At 46.6% G+C, this 24,357-nt stretch overlaps 1 protein-coding gene across 1 annotated transcript; it reads left to right on the forward strand.

Annotated features, from left to right (window-relative positions):
- The first annotated feature begins 6,323 nt into the window (after positions 1–6,323).
- On the forward strand, positions 6,324–6,731 carry LOC109786973 (uncharacterized). The gene has a single exon (XM_020345534.1). It carries the CDS (start codon positions 6,324–6,326, stop codon positions 6,729–6,731), a length of 408 nt encoding a protein of 135 aa, XP_020201123.1.
- Positions 6,732–24,357: the final 17,626 nt, after the last annotated feature.

A 24,357-nucleotide genomic window follows, 5' to 3' on the forward strand; every position in this document is an offset into this window, starting at 1 on the left:
TTCCTGCTGGTGTGGAAGTTGCTAGGAAAATTATGCAAGGAAGAGCTAAGGTGTCGTTCTCAAACTCGTCATCTCTCGTGCCTTTGACTTTCTTTCCTGTCCGTTCTTGTTTGAACTTCGTCGTGCCAAAGGGTTTGGTAGCAAATGGCTTAGATCGGTAGCTATTCTTCTTCAATCCGCTTCCACCAAAATTCTGGTGAATGGTGCCCCTAGCAGGAGCATAATGCATGCGCGTGGTTTGCGCCAAGGCGATCCCATCTCCCCCTCTTATTTGCCATTGCCATGGATGCCTATGATGATCATCGTCAAAGCTATGGAAGAGGGTGTGCTCGACTCTTACAAAGGAATCAACGCCTAGATACTGTTATCTATTTATGCTGACAACACCACCATGTTTATTCACCCGTCCCGGCAAGATCTTCGTATTGTTGGAGATGCTCTCGAAGTCTTTGGTGAAGCCTCTAGGCTGTGGATGAACTACAAGAAATTCTCAGCCACCTTGATTTGAGGCAAACAGGAGGATCGTGCGTGAGTTCTCAACCCGCCGCAGTGTGTAGTATCGGAGTTTCCGTGCAAATATCTTGGTATCCAGCTCGCCATCGAGCAACTAACCAAGGCTGAGTGGCAACCGATGCTGGGCCTTGTCAGAAAGTTCATCCCAGCCTGGCAGCGAGGGCTTATGCAACGTTCCGACAGGCTAGTGCTGGTCAAATCAATCATTGCTGCGAGGCCGGATCACCAATTACTTGTTCTAGATGCGCCTATTTGGGTCTTCAATGATATGAACAGATGGATGTGTTTTTTTCTTTTGGGTGGGCAAAGAGAAGGTCAATGGTAGACAGTGCCTTGTTTCTTGGAACACTATCTATATGCCTACTTGCTTTGGAGGGCTAGGCATAAAGAACCTAATGTTTTAGGCGGTTGCTCTGAGGGTGCGGTGGGAATGGCTGTGGCGAACTAATCTAGATAGACCCTGGCAAGTGCCTCCTTTGATGGTGGATAGCGATACTCGATAGGTCTTTGATAGCTTGGTCAGCCCCACGGTGGGAGAAGGTAACAAAGTTCTTTTCTGGGGGGGGGGGGGTCGATGAATCCATGGTTTTTCTGCTGAGGACATTACGCCTTTGATCTACGCTGGATTCGACACCCACACCGAAAACCACAGAACAATTTAATAGACGATGGTGGATGAGTATTAGATCCAGGACGTTCTGGCAAAAACCTCTTTCCATGGCACAATTGCACTTCATGCATCTGTGACACACCATTGCCACTATGGGGCGTGATTGCCACACCCCTGATGTCTTCGTTAGGATGCTCTCTCTCTCTTGCTCTCTCTCTCTTGCTCTTTCTCTCTCCCTCTCTCTCTTGATTGTCAATAAAATGATCTCATATGAGAACAATCCTATATAAACTTTTGTGGTGTGTTTGTTGGAATCCGATGAATTATGGGTTTATGATTAGATTATTCATTAAAAGCAATTGAGTATTTTCTGAGATTTATTATGTGGGATTTTATAGTCTTGTATTTCTCTCCGGTGTGCCTATCTCTTTTGGGTAATTAGACCAATTTATCTTCACTAGGAGAGGTGCTTGGTACTAGGTTCAATCTTGCGGTGTCCTTACTCAGTGACATGAGGAGTCAGAAGACACGTATTGTGTTGTTGCTACTAAGGGTAAAACGACTGGGTTTGAGCATATTATTTGGTCTTACTTTGTCATGCATCAAGTATTACTCTATTTGTTATGAACTTAATACTTTTTTATGCATGCTGGATAGCGGTCTTGGGGTGGAGTAACAGTAGTAGATGCAGATGGATGTCCATATACTTGTCTTGGAGGTAATGCCTTATGTTGATCATGCCATGAATAATGTCATAACAATGTGATTTTCTCTCAATTACTGAAAAATAATTTGTTTGCTCACCATTGCCATGCTCATGAGAGAGATGCCTCTAGTGAACGTTATGGCCACCAGGTCCATTCACTTTATATTTACTAAAATCCTAGAAATACCTGCTGCAATTTATTTACCTTTATTTTCCTTTGTAATTTATCTATCTACCGCTATCCGAATTAATCCTTGCAATTAAGGAGTACAAGGGGATTGACAACCCTCTTGCCCGCGTTGGGTGCTAGTATTTGTTGTGTGTGTGTGTGTGTGTGTGCATGTATGCTTACATTTGTTTGTGTGAGTCTCCTACTAGTTCGATAAGCTTGGTTCTTAACTGAGGGAAATACTATCTGCTACTATACTACATCACCCTTCCTCTTCGAGGCAATCCCCATGCCTATCACAAGTAGCAGTGCCTGAAATAAGTTTGAAAATTGTGCCTTTCATTCTCATCCAAAGTAGATCACATTGGATGTCCACTGACCAAGTTTCATGAATTTTCGAGTATTATTTCCATATTTCATTGATTGACCGGATTTCCAGTGAATTATCAGAACTTGCTCAAATTTGAACTACAAGTGTGATGTAGTTTGGTCCTGAAAATTGAAAAAAATAAATCATTTTAGGCTCTAAAGTTGGTGGTGCACGCACCTGGGACAACAAAAGTTGAAATTTCATACCATTTGGTATGAATGTTAACCTTCTTAGTTTGACCCCATTTTGGAAAAAAAATCAAACAAGCTGAAAAAGCCTAAAAAATTGAAATCCTTTTGCATTGAGCTATCTTATGTGCACTAGTTTGTCGGAATAATCATAAACTCGCAACACCGCAAATTTGATTTTTTTCACAAAATGTCCTATCTATTATGCACTTGCATGGATTCCAAGGCATATACCCATGGCCATGGCCACATCCATGGCATAGTCCATGATAACATGTACAAATTTGTCCATTCAAGGGCGAAATCCTGATGATAATTTCCTGCTAGTGTTGCAAGTTTCTAGGAAAATTTATGCAAGGAAGAGCTAAGGTGTCCTTCTCAAACTCATCATCTCTCGCACTATCGGTGCAACAAACATTTGCATTTTTTGACCGGACCCATACACAGGCGTGCTGACAATCATATATCCAGCACCAATGAGTAACGCAAGACCAAGCCAGAGAAACCACTCTTCGTGAGATCAAGGAGCGGATCAAGAAGACCAAGCCAACATACAAGGCGAAGATTCTAAGAGAAGCATCCTCCATTGGCCAGGCGAGGCCGACAGAGTCGATGCAGAACATAAGAGCAAAGGCAAACCCCAGCCAGCTGTGCCTCTGGTGCAACCGGAGACCGAAGCGCACACCCCTACAAGATAGCCCGGCAAGCCCTGCCCCCGGCAGGCGCATGCCAGTTACCACCGCTCCACCGCATCGGGACGCCAGTCACTTATCGATCTGGTGTCGAGCCCTCTAGGTGATTAAGTGGCTCTCACTAAGCACGTGGCAGCTCAATGATAAGCAGATCACACCCATTTGACACTCGTCCAAGGGCGTGTCAAGATGGTAAGCAGAAGGTGGTTAAGCGGCAACATAAGCTTGCCGAGGATGCACCCCCGCACGCCACCTAAGGTAGCATTTATGGCATTTTGTCCTAAGTGCCTGAGTTAGGTATGATAGCACTGTTAGCTATCTAATCACGAGATAATGATTGTTTTGCCACTGTGGTTACCCCTTGAGCTATAAAAGGAGGACCAAGGTAACATAGAGAGGGATTCGGACCCCCTCACACTTGTACGCGCGTAGCAGCTCTCCCCAAGGCCACCTTGCCGGGCTTGAGCACGGCGTGCTATTGTGTTTTCTCCATCCAATCCACCAAAGCAGGAGTAGGGTTTTATGCTTATTAGTGGCCTGAACCTGGGTAAAAATGACCAGAGACCCATCATCGTGCTGCCTCATGGCTTCCGCTCTTTGTGCAACGTGATCTCCCCCTTGCCGAACCACAAGGGGCTCATGGCCCCATAGGTGATCGTGTTCATCCACGACATCTTTGGCGCGCCAGGTAGGGGGACTCGCTTGCGCGAACACGAAGTAGTGAACAGTGTGTCGATCTTCATCATCATCATCTTCTCCGTCCCTGGCGCCCAAGAAGAAACCTGGTGCCATCGCACATCCCTCCACTTCGAAGGCCCCCTCACACGCAGCTGCAGACGCCGCAGGCGCGGCGGCGGTGTTTGGTGAGACGGGTGCCGTAGGCGATACGACCGGCGCAGGCAGCACCATCGTTGTGTCCCCCGCGGCCGAAGCTGGAGCAGGAAACACCAGGGATGGGAAGCATCAGCAGCATCCTGGTGAGCTTGGCCCGGAAGCTGCGGGGGGAGGGAACGACCAGTCTCCACCTCCCCGCTGCACCAGCAGACGTAGTCGCAACAGCGACACCCGCTCCGGCGCAAGCCGCGATCCTCCAGTTTTGCCCACTACCAGCTACTAGGCGCACACCTTGCCCGGAGCAAGACGGGCAAGGCGGAGTGCTGAACGGGGCCGTCGACCCCCAAGCACGGCCAACTCACCAGCAGACCACATTAGCGACCGGTTCACGAGGGCAAGAACACGATGACGCTCCTGTTGGTTCTTCCAGGAGTCGAGCGACATCGCGATCTGCCTCGCTGGCCATGCCAAGCACGGCCGCGGAAGCAATGGTGCGAGCCCAGCTCATGTTGAACTTTCCACCAACGGCTGACAAGATGGATGAGTGGAGGGCAACTATCCAGAGTTTGATTGGTTTTGCTGAGGCTGGTAAATCACAGCATGCAGAGCCTTCACAATGCGAGTGAACAGCGGCAGCGGCCCGAGACGTTGGCCGTGTTGAGGGGGCTACACCAATGGTGCAATCCCCTCCGCGACAGCAGGCCCAATGGCAGCCACGGCAAGCCCAACGAGTCAACGAGCCCAACGAGACGTCGATGGCTTCGTTTGACCTGCAAACCCGCCGTGATCAGCGGCGAGTTCTGGAAGACCGGCGGAAGGAAGATGCGCGTGTCACCATAGAGCGACACCGAGAGGCATGCCGTCAGTCCGACAGTCGCAATGGCCCAGATGATGACGAGCTCGCGCCCAGTGCTGGTGGGTACCTGCCTTACGAGGTGGGGTGCTCTTCCTTCACTTGTGAGCTGCGACAGGTCCGCTGGCCATCTGCTCGAGTCTTCAAGCCTGAAATGCCGAAAAATACGACGGAAAGTTAAACCCAGCAGAGTTGTTGAGCGCATATACAATTGTTGTTCAAGCCGCCAGAGGCAGAGATGAGAAGGTGTTCGCCAACTATTTCCCTTTGGCACTTAAGCCAAATGTGAGATCATGGTTGATGCACCTGATAGAAAACTCCATTTCATCATGGGCAGACTTGTGCAGTGAGTTCGCTGGCGCCTTCACAGGTGGACACCAAGAGCCTGGACAGCCTAGTGATCTGCAGGTCCTTCCACATAAGGAAGGGGGGTCTGCGCAAATATATACAGAGGTTTAGTCGATTGCACCGTAACATTCTAGAGATACACCCTGCAGCCGTGATTGTTGCGTTCCATTCGAACGTGCACAATAGAAGGATGCATGCCAAGATGAATGTGTGGCTTCCCAAGACCATCAACGAGCTATACACCCTAGAGGATAAGTGTGCTCGGGCTGAAGAAGGGAGGCGACTCCCCGGAGAAGAGGCTGGCATTAAAATCAATTCTGGTGATGATGACGGCACCGCCAACCCGAAGGGGAGGAACCGGAGGCGCAATAGGAAGCGCAAAGAGAAGTCAGTGTTGGCCACTGAGAGCTGTGGTGATCCTAGTGCCAGCAAGAAGACTAAGATCGAGGCCCCCGGCAAGGGAGCTGCTACGTGCACTAATTGTCGGGAGGCCGCGGCAGCGGAGAAGGCCGGGCAATCCGATGGGCCATACTGCAAAATCCACCGCACCAAGGGCCATGATCTCCAAGAGTGCCATCAAGTTGAGCAGCTTGTTAAGAAGCAAAAGGCTGAATACAAGAAGCATGATAGGGAGAGAGGCCAGGAGGGTGCTGGCGGGAAAGATCGTGGTAGTAGAGGAGGCCGCCGCGGTAAGGCCCCGCAGCAGAAGGAAAAACCTGCTAGAGGTTGCAAAAAGAAACAAGGAGATGACAGGAGTGATGAAGAGGATGAAGAAGAAACTAGCGAACAAGAATTCCAGAAGGCAACTGAAGCCATGTGCATTGATGGGGGTGCATCCTTGCACTCCTCTCATCAGCAGCTCAAGCAATGGGCGCGTGAAGTCAATGCCGTGGAGCCGACTGCGGATTACCAAAGGCCACTTAAGTGGTCCCGCATGCCTATCATCTTTGACGAAAGAGGATCACCCTGACCGCACTACTGTGGTAGGGTGTTTGCCGTTGTTGGCCTCCCCAACGATCCGCAACCTCAATGTAACAAAGATGCTAGTTGGCGGCGGGGTTGGGCTAAGCCTGATCTCCCCTAAGGTGGTTGGGAAGCTACAGATCTCTAATGAAGAACTCAAGGACACGGGTACATTCCAAGGAATCAACCCCTGCAGGAGCCGGCCCAAAGGGAAGATCACATTGCCTGTAATATTTGGTGAGGAACTGGACTACCGGACCGAGAGGGTCGTGTTTGAAGTTGTTGAACTTCCTTTGCCTTACAATGGGATTCTTGGTCATCTAGCTCTGGCAAACTTTACGGCAGCATCCCACTATGCCTACAACACTTTGAAGATGCCAGGGCCGATGGGCGTCATTTCCGTCCCGTTAGATAAGAAAAATGCGGTCATGTGTGTAGACAAGATGTATTGGGATGCGGTAGCAGCTGAGGCAACTTATGGCTGATACATCTCCAACGTATCTATAATTTACAAAGTATTCATGCCATGTTTACAACAATTTTATATGGTTTTAGTATGGTTTGCATGGAACTAACCCGGACTAACGCTGTTTTCAGCAGAACTACCGTGGTGCAGAAATAAAAGTTCTTGGAATTGGACGAAACTTTTTGACGATTTTTTGGAACAAAAGAGACCCCCGAAGCTTTGTGGGAGAGCCAGAAGAGCCACGAGGAGGGCACAACCCACCAGGGCGCACCTGGTGGGCCGTCCGTGCCCCGGTGGGTTGTGATCACCTCAAGGCCCATCTTACCGTGAAACCGACGCCCAAAAATCCTATAAACAGAGAAACCATCAGAAATAAACCTAGATCGGAAGTTCCGCTGCCGCAAGGCTCCGTAGCCATCAAAAACCAATCTAGACCCCGTTCCGGCACCCTGCTGGAGGGGGGAATCATCTCCGGTGGCCATCTTCATCATCCCGGCGGCCACCATGATGAGGAGGGAGTAGTCCACCCTCAGGGCTGAGGGTTTGTACCAGTAGCTATGTGTTTAATCTCTCTCTCTCTCTCTCTCTCTCTCTCTCGTGTTCTTGAGATGTCACGATCTTGATGTATCGCGGGCTTTGTTAAAATAGTCGGATCATATGGTGTTTTCCCCTCTCTATCTTGTTGTGATGAATTGACTTTTTCCCTTTGAGATTTTGTTGTTATCGGATTGAATACTTTTATGGATTTGAGAACACTTGATATATGTCTTGCAATTGAATACTCGTGGTAACAATGGGGTATCGTATTGATTCACTTGATATATGTTTTGGCACTCAACTCGCGGATTCCCGAGGTGACATTGGGGTAATCTATGCATAGGGGTTGATGCACGTTCTTGTCTTTGTTTCTCCGGTAGAAATCTTGGGGCACTCTTTGAAGTTCTTTTTGTTGGATTGAGTATTACGAATATGAATTTGCTTTGGTGTTATTTTAGTACGAACTCTAGGATAGATCGAACGGAAAGAATATATTTGTGTTATTTTAGTATGAACTCTTGAATAGATTGAACGAAAAGAATAGCTTTGAGGTGGTTTCGTACCCTACAAACAATTTATTCTTATGTTCTCCACTAGAAAGGAACTTTGGAGTGATTCTTCATCGCACTTTGAGGGGTGGTTATATGATCCAATTATATTAGCATTGTTGAGAGATTGCACTAGTGAAAGTACGGACCCTAGGCCTCATTTTCAAGCAGTGCAATACCCTTTTTGTGCCCGTTTACTATTTGCTACCGTGTTGTTTTTATTTATTCAGATTATAAAAATATATTTCTACCATCCATATTACACTTATATCACCATCTCTTAGCTGAACTAGTGCACCTATACAATTTTCCATTGTATTGGGTGTGTTGGGGACACAAGAGTTCTTGTATTTGGTTGCAGCGTCGTTTGAGAGAGACCATCTTCATCCTACACCTCTCACGGATTGATAAACCTTAGGTCATCCACTTGAGGGAAAATTACTGTCCTACAAAACTCTGCGCTTGGAGGCCCAACACGTGTCTACAATAATAAAGTTGCGTAGTAGACATCATGCTCTTTCTGGCGTTGTTGCCGGGGAGGTGAGTGCATGAAGGTATATCTTTAGATCTTTCAAGTGAATCTTTTAGTTTCTTATTTTATCACTAGCTTGTCTTATAAAAGAAAACTACATAAAAAATGGAATTGAGGTTGCATCATATTATTGATCATATTTACAATATCTTTCTTGAAAATGATGGTTCGGAAAATTGTGCTCAAGTGTTAGAAGAAGAAGTCAATAAAATGTTTGGCAGAAAATATTTGAATGATGAGCATGATTGCAATATTGCTAGTATGAATTCTTTGAATATCCATGATGCTAATGATATGCAAATTTACAAGCTTGGGGATGCTATATTTGATGAAGATGATATTTTTACTCCCCCAAGTTTTGATGAGAAAATTTATTATGATGAAAGCATGCATCCTATTTATGATGATTATATTGATGAAAGTGGGTTTGGAAGAGTGTCAACTCTAGGTACTAATGATCCCACTATTTTGGAGGGTGTTGAATCTTATTGTAGTAATTATGGAAGTGGATTTGGAGAGGTCATGACTTTATTTAATGATGATTCCACTATGTTGGAAGAAGTCACAATTGATTATGACAACAAAGTTCCTATCTATGATGATTATGGTGATGACATGTATGCTATAAAGAATAATGATAACCATGAAACTTTTCATCATGATTTTAATTTTCAATCCCATGATAGTTACTTTGTTGAGTTTGCTCCCACTACTATTCATAAGAATAAATTTGCTTATGTGGAGAGTAGTAAAATTTATATGCTTTTGTGTCATGAAAAGAATGCTTTATGTGATGGTTATTTTGTTTAGTTCATTCATGATGTTGTTGAAAATTATTATGAGAGAGGAACATATGCTTGTAGGTATTGCAATAATATCAAGTTTCCTATGTTGAAAGTTCTGAAGTTATGCATGTTTTGCCTTCCTATGCAAGTTGATTCTTCTTCCCACAAGTTATTTCTCACAAAATCCCTATGCATAGGAAGTGGATTAGGCTTAAATGTGCTAATCATATGCTTCATGATGCTCTCTTTCTGTTTAAATTCTTATCTTTTATGCGAGCATCATTGGAATCATCATGCCTAGCTAAAAGGCATTAAAGAAAAGCGCTTGTTGGGAGACAACCCAACACTTTTACCTACTGTTTTTGTGTGTTCACATGATTAGGCTACTGTATTAATCATGTTTTATAGCTTTTGTTTCAATAAAGTGCCAAGTAAAACCATAGAGAGAGCCCTTGGCCCTTTTTGATTCGGCCATGGCACAAGAAAAACAGAGGGAAAGAGGTGAACGGAAAAAGAGGGCGAATAAAACGGCAAGGGTGAAGTGGGGGAGAGGAAAACGAGAGGCAAATGGCAAATAATGTAATGCGAGGGATAAGAGTTTGTGGTGGGTACTTGGTATGTCTTGACTTGTGCGTAGACTCCCCGGCAACGGCGCCAGAAATCCTTCTTGCTACCTCTTGAGCACTGCGTTGGTTTTCCCTTAAAGAGGAACCGGTGATGCAACAAAGTAGCGTAAGTATTTCCCTCAGTTTTTGAGAACCAAGGTATCAATCCAGTAGGAGGGCACACGCAAGTCCCTCATACCTACACAAACAAATAAGAACCTCGCAACCAACGCGATAAAGGGGTTGTCAATCCCTTCACGGCCACTTGCAAAAGTGAGATCTGATAGAGATGATAAGATAATATTTTTGGTATTTTTATGATAAAGACTAAAAGTAAAGAAAGCAAAATAAACGGCGATAGAAATAGCTTGTTGATGGGAGATTAATATGATGGAAAATAGACCCGGGGGCCATAGGTTTCACTAAAGATAGCATAAGTATTACGGTGGGTGAACAAATTACTGTCGATCAATTGATAGAAAAGTGCATAATTATGAGAATATAGGCATGATCATGTATATAGGCATCACGTCCGTGACAAGTAGACCGCTCCTGCCTGCATCTACTACTATTACTCCACACATCGACCGCTATCCAGCATGCATCTAGAGTATTAAGTTCATATGAACAGAGTAACGCATTAGGTAAGATGACATGATGTAGAGGGATAAACTCGTGCAATATGATATAAACCCCATCTTTTTATCCTCGATGGAAACAATACAATACGTGTCGTTTCCCCTACTGTCACTGGGATCGAGCACCGCATGATTGAACCCAAAGCTAAGCACTTCACCCATTGCAAGAAAGATCAATCTAGTAGGCCAAACCAAACTGATAATTCGAAGAGACTTGCAAAGATAACCAATCATACATAAAAGAATTCAGAGAAGATTCAAATATTTGTTCATAGATAATCTTGATCATAAACCCACAATTCATCGGATCTCGACAAACACACCGCAAAATGAGTTAAATCGAATAGATCTCCAAGAAGATCGAGGAGAACTTTGTATTGAGATCCAAAGAGAGAGAAGAAGCCATCTAGCTAATAACTATGGACCCGAAGGTCTGTGGTAAACTACACACACATCATCGGAGAGGCTATGGTGTTGATGTAGAAGCCCTCCGTGATCGATGCCCCCTCCGGCGGAGCGCCGAAAAAGGCCCCAAGATGGGATCTTCAGAAGGTTGCGGTGGTGGAATTAGGTTTTCGTGGTGCCCCTTGATGGTTTCGGGATACGTAGGTATATATAGGAGGAAGAAGTAGGTCGGTGGAGCCACGAGGGGCCCATGAGGGTGGAGGGCGCGCCCAGGGGGGTAGGCGCGCCCCCTGCCTCGTGGCCTCCTCGCTCATTGCTTGACGTCCACTCCAAGTCCCCTGGATCACGTTTGTTCCAAAAATCACGCTCCCGAAGGTTTCATTCCGTTTGGACTCTGTTTGATATTCTTTTTCTGCGAAACACTAAAATAGGCAAAAAAACGGCAATTTGCACTGGGCCTTGGGTTAATAGGTTAGTCCCAAAAATAATATAAAAGTGTATAAATAAGCCCATTAAACATCCAAAACATAATATATAATAGCATGGAGCAATCGAAAATTATAGATACGTTGGAGACGTATCACATACTAACCTATCTCACAAAGTTCCGTTAAGTTTTGTGTGATTGAAGTTTTCAAGTTTTGGGTGAGATATCGATATGAAGAGAATAAGGAGTGAAAAGACCCTAAGCTTGGGGATTCCCAAGGCACACCAAGGTAACATTCAAGGAATATCCAAGTAACTAAGCTTGGGGATGCCCCGGAAGGCATCCCCTCTTTCGTCTCCAACATTGTCGGTAACCTCACTTGGAGCTATGTTTTCATTCGTCACATGATATGTGTTTTGCTTGGAGCATCAATTTATTTTGTTAGTATTTTCTTTATTTTATTTAGAATAATTTTTTGCATCTTTTATTTCAATAAAAGTGGCATTGATAGCCTTTTACTATGCTTATTTTGCAAATCTACATGTTGCTGTTTGAAAACAGAAAGTTTACCGCTGTTGCAAAAATTCCCTAGAAAAGTCAGAATGTGATAAAATGTTGAAACTTTTTGCATAATAAGCTCTGATAAATTTTCTACAGTGTGGTATAATTTCATAATGTTTGGAGTTAGGTAAGTATTGATACTCTTGCATTCTTTACAGACTGTACTGTTTTGGCAGATTGCTGTTATGTTTGCATTGTTTGCATATGTTTGCTTGTCTAATGATTCTATTTGAGGATAGGAGTATTAAATATGCAGAGGCATTTAGTATGCAATGTTGAATAATAATTTTAGTGATTTGCTACAGTAGAGAATGATAAGGTTTTGCTTTGATTTATACTAACTTATCTCACGAGTTCTTGTTGAGTTTTGTGTGGATGAAGTTTTTGAGATTTAGGGAAACCGTGACATGAGAGGAATTAAGGAGACACAAAAGCTCAAGCTTGGGGATGCCCAAGGCATCCCAAGTTAATATTCCAAGAAGTCTCAAGCATCTAAGCTTGGGGATGCCTCGGTAGGCATCCCACCTTTCTTCTTCAACAATTATCGGTTAGTATCGGTTGAGCCTAATTTTTGCTTCTTCACATGATGTGTGCTATTCTTAGAATGTCATTTTATTTTGTTTTTCTTGATTTTTTAATAAAATACTTAGATCTGAAAGTTTTTAAATAAAATAGATTGCTCAAATAGTTGCCAGGGAGGCTAAGTAAGCGGCACTCACATCCCGTCAACGAAGCTCTTTTCTGTGGAATTGCTCTAGTGCTCCACTTATATCTTTTTGAGCACGGTGTGCTTTAGTATTTTTGAAGAAACTCTCTCTTGCTTCACTTAGATTAATTTGAGATAAATAAATATTATGCTCATGATCTTCACTTATATCTTTTTGGAGTAGTTTGTCATTTACTCTTGTGCTTCACTTATATCCTATGAGTAAATTGTTGAATGAATTGAATATCATGAAGTTGAAATTATATCATGCCTAGTGGTAGCTTCACATTGGGTTTAGAAAGTGAAATCTTTTGAGGCTTGACAATCACAATATTGGTCATACAAGCAATTCACAAATAATTAGTATAAGGAAGAGAACTTTCACATGCAAATACACTATCATGGAAATCTTTTGTGATTGTGAGCCCCCATCAAAATATTAGATGCCAAAATTGTTGACGTTGGACAAGGAAGACAACGTAATGATTTATGTTTGCTCATATTCACATAGAAGTCATATTGTCATAGATCCTTCAACATGTGGTGCTTGCCCCCCATCTTTGCTAGCCAAAAATTCCGCACCAAGTAGAGATACTACTTGTGCATCCAAAAACCCTTAAACCCAAATCTTATTTTCAAGAGTCCACCATACCTACCTAAGGATTGAGCAAGATCCTTCAAGTAAGTTGTCATCGGTGCAATAAGGCAATAAAAATTGCTTCTAAAAGTGAGATCATTTAGTGTAAGAGAAAATTGAGCGATGTACGAACTTGGATGGAAAAAAATAAAAGCGACAGACTGCATAATAAAGGTTGCCATCTTAAGGGGCAATACAACGTGACGTTCTTTTGCACTAAGGGATTGAGCATACAAACAAATAAGCGCATGGTAACCTCTGCTTTCCTCTGCGAAGGGCCTATCTTTTACTTTTCGGTATTTACTTTTATGCAAAGAGTCAAAGTTTTTCTCTGTATTCCTTTTTATTTTTCTCTTTTGGCAAGCATCGCGTGGTGAGGAAAGATCTAGGCACATATGTCCAGTTGAATATGGGTAGCATGAGTTATTATTGTTGACATCACCCTTGAGGTGAATACGTTGGGAGGCAAAACAATAAGCCCCTATCTTTCTATGTCTCCGGTTGAAATGTTTTTCTCATGTATGCGGTGAGTGTTAGCAATCATAGAAGACTATATGATGGTTGAGTATGTGGAGCTCTTACTTAAAATCTATTGAATAAGTTGAATTACAATTGCTTGGTGACTGAGAACATAGGTTGTTGAGTTTCAAGAGAATTCATTGTTTGAACCTTAACGTGTGAATTGGTTTCTACTTTAACATGTGAAGTTTTATAAGAAAGAATTGCTGTTATGATGCTAGGAAAAGTGATTAAGATTATCATTGATCAAACTTATGCACTTCGGTAGCATTCACACTTCATAAATTATTTGTTTTATCATTTACCTACTCGAGGACGAGTAGGAATTAAGCTTGGGGATGCTGATATGTCTCCAACATATCTATAATTTATGAAGTATTCATGCCATGTTTACAACAATTTTATATGATTTTAGTATGATTTGCATGGAACTAACCCGGACTGACGTTGTTTTCGGCAGAACTACCATGGTGTTGTTTTTTGTGCAGAAATAAAAGTTCTCGGAATTGGACGAAACTTATTGACGATTTTTTGGGAACAAAAGACACCCCTGAAGCTTTGTGGGAGGGCCAGAAGAGCCACGAGGAGGGCACAACCCACCAGGGCGCGCCTGGTGGGCCGTGCGTGCCCCGGTGGGTTGTGCTCACCTCAAGGCCCATCTTACCGTGAAACCGACGCCCATAAATCCTATAAATAGAGAAACCATCAGAAAGAAACCTAGATCAGAAGTTCCGCCACCGCAAGGCTCTGTAGCCATCGAAATCCAATCTAGACCCCCTTCCGGCACCCTGCCGGAGGGGGAATCATCTCCGGTGGCCATCTTCATCATCCCCGCGGCCACCATGATGAGGAGGGACTAGTCCACCCTTGGGGCTGAGGGTTTGTACCAGTAGCTATGTGTTTAATCTCTCTCTCTCTCTCTCTCTCTCTCTCTCTCTCTCTCTCGTGTTCTTGAGATGTCACGATCTTGATGTATCGCGGGCTTTGTTGAAATAGTTGGATCATATGGTGTTCTCCCCTCTCTATCTTGTTGTGATGAATTGAACTTTTCCGTTTGAGATTTCGTTGTTATCGGATTGAATACTTGTATGGATTTGAGAACACTAGATATATGTCTTGCAATTGAATACTCGTGGTAACAATGGGGTATCGTATTGATTCACTTGATATATGTTTTGGCACTCAACTCGCGGATTCCCGAGGTGACATTGGGGTAATCTATGCATAGGGGTTGATGCACATTCTTGTCTTTGTTTCTCCGTTAGAACTCTTGGGGCACTCTTTGAAGTTCTTTGTGTTGGATTGATTATTACGAATATGAATTTGCTTTGGTGTTATTTTAGTACGAACTCTAGGATAGATCGAACGGAAAGAATATATTTGTGTTATTTTAGTATGAACTCTTGAATAGATTGAACGAAAAAATAGCTTTGAGGTGGTTTCGTACCCTACAAACAATTTATTCTTATGTTCTCCACTAGAAAGGAACTTTGGAGTGATTCTTCATCGCACTTTGAGGGGTGGTTATATGATCCAATTATATTAGCATTGTTGAGAGATTGCACTAGTGAAAGTACGGACCCTAGGCCTCATTTTCAAGCATTGCAATACCGTTTTTGTGCCCGTTTACTATTTGCTACCTTGCTATTTTTATTTATTCAGATTATAAAAAGATATTTCTACCATCCATATTACATTTTTATCACCATCTCTTCGCCGAACTAGTGCACCTATACAATTTGCCATTGTATTGGGTGTGTTGGGGACACAAGAGATTTCTTGTATTTGGTTGCAGGGTCGTTTGAGAGAGACCATCTTCATCCTACACCTCTCACGGATTGATAAACCTTAGGTCATCCACTTGAGGGAAAATTGCTACTGTCCTACAAAACTCTGCGCTTGGAGGCCCAACACGTGTCTACAAGAATAAAGTTGCATAGTAGACATCAATGCCCTAGCTCCCGCCAAGGAAACAAAGAAGGGAAAGAAGGCTAGCAGAGATGCCGGCAAGGACTCTGGGAAGCGCGCCTCTTCGGAGTGCGCTGCGCCTGTTGATGACCCGCCGGAGAGTTCCACTAGCAAGAGACCCAAGGTTGCTTCACCTGCTGTGAAGAGGGTTTCGGCAAGGCAGGATGGCGCTGATGGTACATTCACCATAGTGCCACCCTTGATGACAATTAGGAAAGTGTGCTCGTTACCTTCCTGTGGGCGAATGTCGATGTGTTTGCTTGGCAACCATCTGACATCCCCGGTGTTCCCAGGAAGGTAATCGAGCACCACCTTGCTGTCTTCCCTCATGCTCGGCCCGTCAAGCAGAAGGTCAGAAAGCAAGCTTTAGAGCGGCAGCAGTTTATTGCCGAGGAAATCAAGAAGCTTGAAGCAGCTAGTTTGGTCAGATTGGTGCTGCATCCAACTTGGTTAGCGAATCCAGTGGTAGTGCGCAAGGCAAACGGGAAATGGAGGCTCTGCATTGATTTCATGGACTTGAACAAAGCATGTCCAAAAGACCCTTTCCCCCTGCCGCGCATTGATCAAATTGTTGATTCCACTTTCAGATGTGATTTGCTATCTTTCTTGGATGTGTACTCCGAGTACCATCAGATATTTATGGCCAAAGAATATGAAGAGAAGGCCGCGTTCATAACTCCATGTGGCATGTACTGCTTTGTACGAATGCCTTTCGGGTTAAAGAGCGCCGGATCCACTTTTGCAAGGGCAGTTCAGGTTGGTTTCGAACCCCAGCTACACAGGAATGTAGAAGCTTATATGATGATATAGTGGTCAAGACCAAGGACATATCAACACTCATCCAAGACTTGGAAGAGACCTTTGCAAACTTACGCAAGATCAATTTGAAGCTAAACCCTGAGAAATGTGTGTTTGGTGTCCCATCCGGCAAGCTCCTTGGTTTGTTTGTATCCCAACGGGGGATAGAGGCCAACCCCGACAAGATCAGAGCAATCGAGCAAATACAAGCACCCAAGACTGTTAAAGATGTGAGGCGTTTGACTGGATGCATTGCCGCACTGAGTAGGTTCATCTCCAAGTCTGCCAAGCGTGCCTTGCCTTTCTTCAAAGTCTTGAAGAAAGCAGGCCCGATGAAGTGGACCTCGGAAGTAGAAGCAGCGCTGCAAGACCTGAAAGCCTACCTTTCCTCTGCTGCCACCTTAGTCGCGCCTAAACCACAAGGGCCATTGTTGCTATTTTAGCTGCGACGAACCAAGTGGTTAGTGCAGCGCTGGTGGCACATCGAGAAGTGGATGAGGAAGCAGCTGCAGCAACTGCACCCTCCAGAGATGGAACCAAACTAGTCGTGACAGGACTAGACACAGACCAGGGGGAGGTGGAGCAAGCCAACGAAAGCGATCCTAAAACCTTGGTAAGGAAGAAAGTGCTGCAACAGCCAGTCTACTTTGTCACCTCCCTGTTACAGGGGCTAGCTCAAGGTACTCTGGAGTGCAAAAGCTAATCTTCGGCCTTATCATGGCCTCGAGGAAACTATGCCACTACTTCCAAGCCTACGAGATCATAGTTGTCACCCGTTTTCCACTTTAGCACATATTGTGGAACCCCGAAGCCACAGGCAGAATAGTCGAGTGGGCACTAGAATTGTCAAGCTTTGGCTTAAAGTATGAAAGCACCTCAACTATCCAGAGCAGGGCATTGGCAGAGTTCATTGCAGAATGGATGCCCACTCTAGATGAAGAAGTGCCAGAAACAGTTCTCCCCGGCAAAGAGGCACCTCAAGAGTGGATCATGTAATTTGATGGTGCTTTCTCACTGCAGGGCGCCGGAGCCGGCGTGCTTCTTGTCGCGCCCACCGAAGAGCATTTCAAGTATGTGGTTCAAATGCACTTTCCCTGGGAGAAGGCCACCAACAACACTGCTGAGTATGAGGGGCTCCTTGCCGGACTCAGAATTGCAATGGAGTTGGGAATCAAGAAACTGGTTATTCATGGAGATTCTCAGCTAGTGGTGAGGCAAATCAACAAAGATTATCAGAGTCTGTTGATGGAGGCATATGTGGTAGAGGTGAGGAAGTTGGAAGAACACTTGGAGGGATTACAAGCTGAGCACGTGCCATGAGTAGAAAATAGCATCGCTGATCACTTGTCAAAGCGCGCTGCACAAAAGCATCATGTGGAACCAGGGAATTTTATCCTCCATCTAACTCAACCATCAGTGTCCCCTTCAACAATGGCTAGAAAAATAAGAAAGTTGAACCCTGACAAGCATTTCCCGGCAGAACTCCCCGAAGCTGCTGATAGAGAGACTGGCGGAGGTAACCCCGCTTCGGTTGGTGAACAGCACCCTCCCGCAGAACCACAAGTTCTTGCGGTAGAGGGAAGGGCTCCCACGAACGAGGTGCCTTTAGTCCTTATTGTCGAGCCACAGGCTCCAACTTGGGCGTATCACATAGTCTGTTTCCTTCAAACATGAGAACTTCCGAAAGAGCATGAAGAAGCTGAAAAAGTAGCCTGACAATCTAGTATGTACCGGTTTGTCAATGACACTCTATACAGAAAAAGACCAAACGGGGTGAAATTGAAATGCATTTGCCGGGAAGATGGGCTAAAGCTGTTGGCAGAGCTACACGGGGGTATGTGTGGCTCTCACATTGGATCAAGAGCCCTGGTTGGAAAAGCCTTCCGACAGGGTTTCTACTGGCCCACAGCCCTCCAGGATGCAACTGAGCTAGTCACCAAGTGTGAAGCCTGCCAGTTCCATTCCAAAAACATTCACCAACCAGCTCAAGCTCTCCAGACGATCCCTTTATCCTGGCCATTCTTGGTATGGGGGCTCGATATCTTGGGCCCCTTCCCCCATGCTACCAGGGGCTTTGAATTCTTGTTACATTGCAATCGAAAAGTCAAAGTGGCCTGAGGTGGAGCCAGTGAGGAAGGTGACCGCACAATCAGCCGTCTTCTTGAAAGGATTGGTGTGCCTTTTTGGAGTACCCAGCAGAGTGATCACCGATAATGGCACCCAGTTCACGAGCTGCACCTTCATGTAGTACGTCCAAAGCCTTGGGAGCAAGGTCTCCTTTGCGTCTGTTGCTCATCCCCGGAGCAATGGGCACGTTGAGAGGATGAATGTTGAGGTGTTGTGTGGACTCAAGACGAGAACTTTTGATAAGTTGCAGAAATGCGGGAGATGTTGGATTGATGAGCTATTGATGGTTCTTTGGTCCCTCCGGACGACACCAAATCGAGCCACCGGCTAGACTTCCTTCTCCCTAGTGTATGGGGTGGAAGCAGTGCTCCCCACAGAACTCATATACGGGTCAAATCGAGTAGTTTCCTATGATGAAGTAGAGCAAAAGCAGCTTCGGCATGACGATTTCGTGCTCCTCGAGGAAGATTTTCTCCGGGCCGCTGTGCGTGCTGCATGCTACCAGCAAGCCCTGCGCCGCTATCATAGCCGCAGGATTCATGCCCGGAGCCTTGAGGAAGGCGACCTTGTCCTTAGGCGCGTTCAGTCCGCCAAGGGTTCCAACAAGTTGACGCCAAAGTGAGAAGGCCCTTACCGGGTAGTACAAGTCTCCAGACCTGGCGCAGTCCGTCTGGAGAGCGAAGATGGCATTAAAATGCAAAACTCATGGAATATTGAGCATCTTCACAAGTTCTACCCATAAGGCGCGGCTGCCGGGCTCAGCCCCCGGCAACCACCTTTTGTACAAGCCTTGTCGATGTGCATGTAACCCTTTGTACAAAGCGAGGCGCAGACCATGTGCAAAGATAATAAAACGAAGCGCTGGCGCCTAAAACTTGCATGCATGCTTATTTAAAACTGACTTTGCTATAGTCCTTAAATCATATAGATGAGATCGTATGCTGATGTTTTTCCCCTGTACTAACAACAGGCCCCCGCCGCGGATAAACTCCCCGAAGAGAAGAAGTGAGAACAAGCTGGTGTACCGATCCTCGGCAGCATAAAGCAGATAAGTTCCCCTAGCCATCCATAGTATACCCATGTATGAAAAGCTTATGTGTAGAAAAACCTTATTGCCCTCAACATTTGTGCTCCCATCCGTTGATTTGAAGGATTACTTCAGTCAGGATGGTAGCAGTAGCATTTGGAAAAGGGTTGACGAGGGGCCGATTCCCTTCCACGCTCCTAACCCGTCAAGCCGAGCTCTGTGGCGGCAACGGAAGGGACCGGCAAGGTGTCTTGCCGAAAAACCTTGTTTACCTGGACGTATTGAGGAGTCATTCCTCAGCATGGATGTGATACATGCACAAGCGCCCGACAATCAAATCTTTTTTCATTAATACGTGGATAAACGAGTACAAACCATACGGCGTACAAACATGGATGGGAGATTACATAATTTAAGCTAAAGTTTGGCAAGTGCCTACATCTTTTAGATTGAAAACGGATAAGTGCCCCGTAATGCCTTTCTTGTCCCTCTCCTCCTAGGAGCTAAAGTGGGAGGTGAAGAGGGCAAAAGGAGTGCCTGGGCAGAAGCCCAGCCTGACCCCGTCAGGTCCCGGGGGACGCAGCCTGACAAGATCGGGAGGGCGGGGACGAAGCCGGAAAGGCGGAAGGAGCGGCCAGGTGATGCCCTGGTCACCACCGCTAGGACCAGCGGAACACTGCAGGAAGGACACCGGCAGGGAAGACGAAGCCTGAGTCCACGGGGAGCCTGCCGGAGTCCAGCTGGAGGAGGCGAAGGCATCCACACCCACCCCGGCAAATTGCTCTGCCGGGGAGAAGACCAGGTGCAGATGATGGTGTTGCCGGCGCCTGGCTGGCGGTGATGGTGCGTCCGGCGCTCAGCTGGAGTCGGAACCATCGTCTTCTTGCTCGACGTCGTCGTCTTTGCTGTCAGTGTCCTCTTCGTCGCTGTCGCTCGAGGAGGAGCTTTTGTCATCGGTCGAGCTCTCCGCGCAGCACCCTAAGCGAGCACCCGAACAGCCGAAGACCTTGATGGAGAGCATGTCTGCCTCCATTAACTTAAAATTGAGGACGTGCCCCTCCGCCAAGCTATGGGCACGTGCAAAGGTTTTCCAGCCACGCCGGAGAAGCATGACATTAGGTGCGGGCGGGAACTCCAAGTCCGCCCGCATGTTGCCATTACAGCAACCCGTCATGTGTAGCTTCAATCCGTGCGTCTGTTCAATCTCCATTACCCTTGCAAAAGGGGTAGGAAGCCGAAGACCGCTGCAGGGGGCTCGCAGCCTGACGATGAACTCCAGCGGCGTGTCCCCGACGTGGCCCTCCATTGGGGCCAGAGTGGCTGGTGGAGGAGCAACAAGAGCACCGTTGCGTCCTCCCCAGCCCCGAGAGCCTCGCCGACCGCGTCCACGTCCCGCTGCACCGCCCTGTGCGCTGGGTTCTGCCCCCGCATCCCCAACCGGTGCAGGGATGCGTTGCCGAGAAGAGGTCCTCGTCGCGACCGCATTAGCACGAACACACCCTCTCCCCCTCACCATGATAGAAGAGGAGCACGAGAATAGAAAGGAGATGCATGGGTGAGTCCTTTCGCCCACTTCTGCGCTCCCTTTTATAGCGGAACGTGGTAGGGGGCTGGCTCCCCACTACCTCGTGGCAACAGCCACGATCGACCAATTCGGTCCATCAGCGTCACTAGCAACATCCGGAATCGCAGACCGCCATCCTGGGCCTATCCGCAACACCGAGTTTTCTGCCATGGCACTCATTCTCGCATCCTGCGTCTCCACCACCAACCCTGCGCAATGCATGCAGCGTACATGGCGGAAACGGCGGCGGTAGTGGGATGAGTAAAATGGCAGTTACCTCCCCGTGAATGTGAGCGACCCACGTACCATTACGTGGGTAGCCCCACGTCGTTCAGTACGACTCGCGGGGAAACCGGAAACTGATTCCGTCAAAGGTTAATGAAGGAGCAACGAAGATATCATGGAAGACATGGATCCCACTGTGGTACGACCAAAGTGTTCGCCTGTGCATTTGTTGGGGCCTACGCCAACGATGCCCGACGACACATATGGGCCAGGCCCGGGGGCTCCTGTCGGTGCAACAAACATTTGAATTTGTTGACCGGGCCCATACACACGCATGCTGACAATCATATATCCAGCACCAATGAGTAACGCAAGACCAAGCCAGAGAAATCGCTCTTCGTGAGATCAAGGAGCGGATCAAGAAGACAAAGCCAACATACAATGCGAAGATTCTAAGAGAAGCATCCTCCACTGGCCAGGCGAGGCCGGCAGAGTCGATGCAGAACACAAGAGCAAAGGCAAACCCCCGCTAGCTGCGCCTCTAGGGCAACCGGAGACCAAAGCGCACACCCCTCCGAGATAGCCCGGCAAGCCCTGCCCCCGGCAGGTGCAGGCTAGTTACCACCGCATCGCGATGCCAGTCACTTATCGATGCAGTGACGAGCTCTCCATGTGATTAAGTGGCTCTCACTAAGCACGTGGAAGCTCAATGATAAGAAGATCACACCCATTTGACACCCGTCCAAGGGTGTGTCAAGATGATAAGTAGAAGGTGGTTAAGCGGCGACATAAGCTTGCCGGGGATGCACCCCCGCACGCCAGCTAAGGTAGCATTTATGGCATTTTGTCCTAAGTGCCAGAGTTAGGTATGATAGCACTGTTAGCTCTCTAATCACGAGATAATGACTGTTTTGCCACTGTGGTTACCCATTGAGCTAGAGGCCCAAGGCAACCTAGAGAGGGATTCATACCCCCTCACACTTGTACGCGCGTAGAAGCTCTCCCCAAGCCCACCTTGCCGGGCTTGAGCACTGCGTGCTGTTGTGTTTTCTCCATCCAATCCACCAAAGCAGGAGTATGGGTTTACGCTTATTAGCGGCCCGAACCTGGGTAAAAATGACCAGAGCCCCATCTTCATGCTGCCTCATGGCTTCCGCTCTTTGTGCAACGTGATCTCCCCGTTGCCGAACCACATGGGGCTCTTGGCCCCATAGGTGATCGTTTTCATCCACGACACGCGCCTTTGACTCTCTTTCCTGGCCGTTCCTGTTTCAAGTTCTTCTTGCCAAAGGGTTTGGTAGCAACTAGCTTATATCGGTGGCTATTCTTCTTCAATCTGCTTCCACCAAATTCTGGTGAATGGTGCCCCTAGCCAGAGTATAGTGCATGCGTGTGGTTTGCGCCAGGGCGATCCCATCTCCCCCCTCTTTTTTGCCATTGCTATGGATGCCCTTATGACGATCATCGTCAGAGCTATGGAAGAACGTGTGCTGAGCTCCTACAGAGGAATCAATGCCTAGATACTGTTATCTATTTATGCCGACAACATCATCCTGTTTATTCGTCCATCCCGTCAAGATCTCCGTATTGTTGTTGATGCTCTCGAAGTCTTTGGTGAAGCCTCTAGGCTGCGGATGAACTACAGGAAATGCTCGGCCACCTTGATTTGAGGCAAATAGGAGGATCGTGCGCGAGTTCTCAACCTGCCGCAGTGTGTGCTACTGGATTTATGTGCAAATATCTTGGTCTCCAGCTCACCATCAAGCAACTAACCAAAGATGAGTGGCAACCGATGCTGGGCCTTGTCAGAAAGTTCATCCCGGGCTGGCAACGACGGCTTACGCAACGTTTCGACATGCTAGTGTTGGTCAAATCAGTCATTGTTGCTAGGCCGGTTGACCAACTGCTTGTGCTAGATGTGCCTTTTTGGGTCGTCGATGATATGAACAAATGGATGTGTTCTTTCTTTTGGGCGGGCAAAGAGAAGGTCAATGGTGGACAGTGCCTTGGTGCTTGGAACACTATCTGAATGCCTACTTGCTCTGGAGAGCTGGGCATAAAGAACCTAATGTTGTGGACGCTTGCTCCGAGGGTGCGGTGGAATTTGCTGCGGTGAACTAATCCGGATAGACTGTGGCAAGGGCTTGCTCTCATGATGGATAGCGATGCTCGATCAGTATTTGATAGCTTGATCAGCACCACGGTGGGAGAATGTAACAAAGTTCTTTTCTGGAGGGATCGATGGATCCCTAGTTTTTTGGCCGAGGACATTCCGCCTTTGATCTATGCTAGAGTCGACACCTGCTCTGAAAACCACAAAATAATTTAACAGATGATGGTGGATGAGTATTGGATCGTCTGGCAAAAACCTCTTTTCATGGCGCAATTGCACTTGATGCATCTGTGACATACCTTTGCCACTATGTAGCGTGACTGCGAGGCCCTTGATGTCTTTGCTTGGCCCTGCGCGACATCAGATGTTTATTCCGCTAAATCCACCTACTCACGCCTATGCCAGGGACTAGTTCGATCCACTACGGCAGCCTGCATCTGGAGAAGTTGGGCACCGCTTAAATGTAAGATATTCGCTTGGCTAGCTGCGCAATACCGACTATGAACATCGGATCGGCATGCGCGTCGTGGCCTTCAAGACATCCCATCTTTCAAGATGAAGATAACGTTGATCTCTTTCTAGTTTAGTGTGTCTATGCTAGAGAAGTTTGGCATTACTGCTTCGATGCGCTGCAACCCCTATACCTGGGCTGATGGCTGCATACACATTCATGGACTGGTGGCTTAGGCACCGCGATAGCTTCTGAAAAGCGGAGAAGCGGGGCTTTGACTCCTTGATGATTGGCATTGCTTGGTCATTGTGAAGCAGAGGAATGCATGTGTTTTCAAATGATTGGAGCAGCAAGTTGGAGCTCACGTCTTAGCTTCTCAAATCTTGGATAAAATCAAGGATTGGAAACTTGCACAAAATGAAGCGGAAAGTCTACTAATAAGCGTACTTCTACCTTTTGTCCTAAGTCAAAG

The sequence above is a fragment of the Aegilops tauschii genome, chromosome 5 (assembly GCF_002575655.3).
Source record: "Aegilops tauschii subsp. strangulata cultivar AL8/78 chromosome 5, Aet v6.0, whole genome shotgun sequence".
Taxonomy (NCBI): Eukaryota; Viridiplantae; Streptophyta; class Magnoliopsida; order Poales; family Poaceae; genus Aegilops; species Aegilops tauschii.